The sequence below is a fragment of the Neopelma chrysocephalum genome, unplaced genomic scaffold (genome assembly GCF_003984885.1).
Source record: "Neopelma chrysocephalum unplaced genomic scaffold, ASM398488v2 Primary Assembly neopelma1_97351, whole genome shotgun sequence".
NCBI classification, from domain to species: domain Eukaryota; kingdom Metazoa; phylum Chordata; class Aves; order Passeriformes; family Pipridae; genus Neopelma; species Neopelma chrysocephalum.
The window spans coordinates 5,686-10,745 of record NW_020925992.1 but is presented as its reverse complement, the minus strand read 5'-3'; the positions used below and the strand labels follow the sequence as shown (position 1 = coordinate 10,745).

General features: G+C 66.7%; 1 protein-coding gene across 1 annotated transcript; it reads left to right on the top strand.

Moving 5' to 3' along the window:
• Positions 1-30: 30 nt before the first annotated feature.
• On the top strand, positions 31-3,063 carry LOC113961624 (CDK5 regulatory subunit-associated protein 3-like; the record flags this gene model as incomplete). Its single annotated transcript, XM_027672045.1, has 5 exons — positions 31-157; positions 906-997; positions 1,804-2,009; positions 2,625-2,796; positions 2,880-3,063. Coding segments are annotated over 5 exons (663 nt in total), but the record flags the coding sequence as incomplete, so codon positions are not given.
• Positions 3,064-5,060: the final 1,997 nt, after the last annotated feature.

Genomic DNA, 5,060 nt, shown 5'->3' with positions numbered 1-5,060 from the left:
GGGGTCAGGCCCTGCCCCAGGGCCCTGGGGGGTGTCCTGGTGTCCCCCCCTCCCCACCCCGATGTCACCTTTGTGTCTCAGCAGGAGGGTGGCATCGACTGGGGGGATGGAGGGGATGAGGAGGTGCAGATCACGGTGCTGGAGGATGGTGCTGAGGGTGAGCGGGGGCTTGGGGGGGGTCCCAGGGGGGCCAGGCAGTGCCCCCCACACCCTGTGCCCCCCTGGGAGTGCCCAGAGGGATTTGGGGATGGAGCAGAGGGCGGGATGTGGTGCTGGATGAGGACTTTGGGTGCTGGATGGGCAAGGAAAGGGCAGGTCCTGAGCCCCCTGGCAGTGCCATGGGGTGATGCTGAGCTGGGGTGGGGGGTCCTTTCCCTGCCCCCCTCATCCCCCTGGGAGTGCCCAGAGGGATTTGGGGATGGAGCTGAGGGAAGGATGCTGTGCAGGGACCTTTGGGTGGGCAGGGAGAGTTGGGGTCCTGAGCCCCCCCTGGCAGTGCCACGGGGTAATGCTGAGCTGGGGTGGGGGGTCCTTTCTCTGCCTCCCTCATCCCCCAGTGCTCCCCCAAAACCCAGAGGGATTTGGGGATGGAGCAGAGGGAAGGACATGGTGCTGGATGGGGACTTTGGGTGCTGGGTGGGCAGGGACAGTTGGGGTCCTGAGCCCCCTGGCAGTGCCATGGGGTGATGCTGAGCTGGGGTGGGGGGTCCTTTCCCTGCCCCCCTCATCCCCCTGGGAGGGCCCAGAGGGATTTGGGGATGGAGCTGAGGGCAGGATGTGGTGCTGGGTGGGCAGGGACAGTTGGGGTCCTGAGCCCCCTGTGGGGTGGTGCTGAGCTGGGAGGGGGGGTTTGGGACCAAAGAGAGCCGTGGGGGTCCCATCCCAGCCCCCCCTCACCCCTCCAGTGCCCGAGGAGGGGGTTGCCCGTGGCTCCGATGCCCTGACGGTGCTGGAAAACCCGGAGACACGGAACCAGTTCATTGATGAGCTCATGGAGGTGGGATGGGGTGGGATGGGGGCACAGGGAGGTGGGATGGGGTGGGATGGGGGCACAGGGACAGGGATGGGGCACCTGGAGGTGGGCGTGTGGTGGGATGGGGCACAGGGAGGTTGGTGTGGGGTGGGATGGGGTACATGGAGGTGGGCGTGGGGTGGGAAGGGGGGCACATAGGGGTTGGTGTGGGGTGGGATTGGGCTCGTGGAGGTGGGAGTGGGGTGGGATGTGGGGCACTGGAGGTGGATGTGGGGTGGGATGGGGCACAGGGAGGTGGGTTTGGGATGGGGGGCACAGGGAGGCAGGTGTGGGATGGGATGGGGCACTGGAGGTTGGGGTGGGGTAGGATGGGGCACAGGGAGCTGGATGTGGGGTGGGTTTGGGGGGAACATGGAGGTGGATGTGGGGTGGCAGTGGGGTCAGGGACAGGGATGGAGCTCATGGAGGTGGGTGTGGGGTGGGATGGGGGGCACAGGGAGGTTGGGGTGGGGTGGGATGGGGCACCTGGAGGTGGGATGGGGTCCATGGAGCTGGGTGTGGGGTGGGATGGGGCTCGTGGAGGTGGGTGTGGAGTGGGACAGGGCACATGGAGGTGGGATGGGGTCCATGGGGTGGGTGTGGAGTGGAATAGAGCACCTGGAGGTGGGATGGGGCACAGGGAGGTGGGATGGGGCACAGGGAGGTTGGTGTGGGTGGGATGGGGCACATGGAGGTGGGCATGGGGGCACACAGAGGTGGGCATGGGGCAGGATGGGCCGTGTGTGCTGGGCTGCAGCAGGGCCGGACCCGCAGCCGTCCCGTCCCCGCAGCTGGAGCTGTTCCTGGCCCAGCGCCTGGTGGAGATGGAGGACGAGGCCGACATCGTGGCCATGAGCCAGCTCCAGCTGGCCCCGGCCCTGCTGCAGGGCCAGACCAGTGCCCACGTGGGCTCCCTGCTGGGCACGGCCCGGGCTGTGCTGGCACAGCTCTGCTCCCGCAGCGTCCAGCACCTCTGCATGATCCTCGCCTCACCCAGGTGCCAACACGGCTGGGGAGGGGCCTGGGCATGGGGAGGGGTCCTGGGGCATGGGGAGGGGGGGTTGGAGGAGGAGGAGGAGGTGTCCCGAGGTGGGGATGGCACTGGAGTGGCTCTGGAGGTGCCCCGAGGTGGGGATGGCACCCAGGTTTGATCTGGAGGTGGAGGTGTCCCGGGATGGGGGTGGCACCTGGGGAGGATCTGGACGTGTCCTAGGGTGGGGGTGGCACATGATGTGTCTCTGGAGGAGGATCTGGGGGTGTCCCAGGATGGGGCACTCAGGCTGGACCTGGAGCAGGATCTGGAAGTGTCCCGAGGTGACGATGGCACCTGGGATGGTTCTGGAGGTGTCCCAGGATTGGGGGTGGCACATGGTGTGGCTCTGGAGGTGTCCTGAGATGGGGGATGGCATTTGGGGCAGATCTGGAGGTGTCCCAGGACGGGGATGGCACCTGGGAAGGATGCAGAGCAGGAGGTGGAGCTGTGCTGGGGTGAGGATGGCACTCGAGTGGCTCCGGAGCTGTGCCAGGCTTGGGGTGTCCCTGGCGTGTCTGGGGGGGTCTGGAGGTGTCTCCAGGCTGTCTGGGGGTGCTGAGGGCTGTCTGTGCCCCCCAGGTACGTGGAGAGGGTGTCGGAGCTGCTGAAGCAGAAGCTGAAGCAGGCAGAGCTGCTCCTGGCCAAGAAGGAGGCGATGGCCCAGAAGCGCCGGGAGGCCCTGGCAGAGCAGGGATCCCTGGAGCCCAAGCTCGACCGGCTGCTGGAGAAGACCAAGGAGCTGCAGAAGCTGGTGAGGGAGGTGGGGGGACCCCCTGGGGACCCCCCTGTTTGCCCCCTGCCCGCCCTGAGCCCCCCCTTGGTGTGTGTTTGCAGATCGAGGCCGACATCTCCAAGCGCTACGGAGGGCGCCCCGTCAACCTCATGGGCATCAACCTGTGACCCCCCCGGGGTTCCTGCCCCCCAAATCCCCCCCTTCACACCCCGGGGGTGCTGCTGGGTGTCCCTGGCCTCGCTGAGGGGGGTGGATTTGGGGGAATAAAGCAAATTGTCCCACTCATCCATCTGGATTTTGGTGGGAATGGAGAAGAACCCCGAAACCCCCCTGAGGTTGATCCCAGGGAGCCCCCCCTGCCCTGGCCTTGGGGGGTGGATTTTGGGATACAAATGAATTCTCCCCGTTCATCCATCTGGATTTTTGGGGGCAGAGGAGCCCCTAAACCCCCTGAGGGTGGTCTCAGGGATGTGGGACCCCCCCCATGCCCTGGCCTTGGGGTGACCCTGGTGGGGGGGGCAGCCCTTCCTGGGGGGGTGGATTTTGGGATACAAACGAATTCTCCCCTTTCATCCATCTGGATTTTTGGGGCAGAGGAGCCCCTGAATCCCCCTGGGGGTAATCCCAGGGATGTGGGACCCCCTGTCCTTGGGATGGGGAGCAGAACAGCCCCCCTTGGGGTGGGGTTGGCTGTTGAATAAACCCAGTTCTCCCACCCCTCTGGATTTTTTTGGGGGGAAGAGAAGCCCCTAAACCCCCCTCGGGATAATCCCAGGGATGTGGGACCCCCTGTCCTTGGGGTGGGAGCAGAACAGCCCCCACTGGGAGGGGGTTGGCTGTTGAGGAATAAACCCAGTTCTCCCACCCCTCTGGATTATTTTGGGGGGAAGAGAAGCCCCTAAACCCCCCCGAGGGTTACCCCAGTGGTGCTGGATCTCCAGGCCCTGTCCTTGGGGTGGCCCTGGGTGGGGTGGAGGAGCAGAAAAGCCCCCCTTGGGGGGTAGGGGTGGCTGTTGAGTAATAAACCCAGTTCTCCCACCCCTCTGGATTTTTTCTGGGGGGGAAGAGGAGCCCCTAAACCCCCCTGGGGGTGGTCCCATGGATGTGGGACCCCCTGTCCTTGGGGTGGGGAGCAAAACAGCCCCCCTCAGGGGGGTGGCTGTTGAATAAACCCAGTTCTCCCACCCCTCTGGATTATTTTGGGGGGAAGAGAAGCCCCTAAACCCCCTCGAGCATGACCCCAGTGGTGCTGGATCTCCACGCCCCGTCCTTGGGGTGGCCCTGGAAGGATTGAGGGTGGGCAGAGCGGCCCCCCCCCCGCGCGAGCCCCCCCCCCCGGGGGGGGGGGGGGGGGGGGGGGGGCGATTGGATTTTAATTTCATAGCAGAGCAGTTGATTCATGGCCGGGTGTCGCCGGCGGTGACGCCTGTAATGAGTTTCCGTGGCGGGGCGGCCGCGGGCTGACACCGCTCATTATTCCTGCCGCTCGTTAGCGCGGGGGGGCCCCGCTGCCCGCCGGACAGTGAGCGATGGCCCCCCATTAATCACCCCCCCCCCCCCCCCCCCCGGGCCCTCCCGGGGGGGGGAGGGGGGGGGGGGGGGGGGGCGCCCCCCCCCCCCCCCGGCCTTTTTGGGGCGGGGCTGCCACCCTCTCTTCACGCTAGAAGATATGTTGCCCCGGGGGGGGTCTTTGGCCCCCCCCCCCCTCGACACGTCACAGCTGCTTATGGGGCTGGGGCTGCTGTGGGACCACCCCCCGGGCCGGGGTTGGGACCCCCAGTGGGGCAGGGGGGTCCTCAGTGGGGTCCCCAGTGGGGCAGGGGGGGTCCCCAATGGGGCAGGGGGTTCCCAGTGGGGCAGGAGGGTCCCAATAGGGCAGGGTGGTCCTCAATGGGGCAGGGAGATCCCAGTGGGGTAGGGGGAGTCCCCAGTGGGGCAGGGGGTTCCCAATGGGGCAGGAAGGACCCAATGGGGCAGGAGGGTCCCAATAGGGCAGGATGATCCTCAATGGGGCAGGGGGATCCCAGTGGGGTAGTGGGTCCCCAGTGGGGCATGAGGGTCTCAGTGGGGTAGGGGGTCTAAATGGGGCAAAGGGGTCCCCAGTGGGGCAAGGGGGGTCCCTAATAGGGCAAGGGGTTCCCAATGGGGCCACGGTGCAGCCATGGGGGTCTGTCCCCACCGGGGATGGGCGTGGGGCACAGGGACCCTCATCCCTAGGGATCTCGGGGTTCCTGGCCCCGTGGAATCCACCTGGGGGGATGTGGGGGCTCTTGACTCCATGG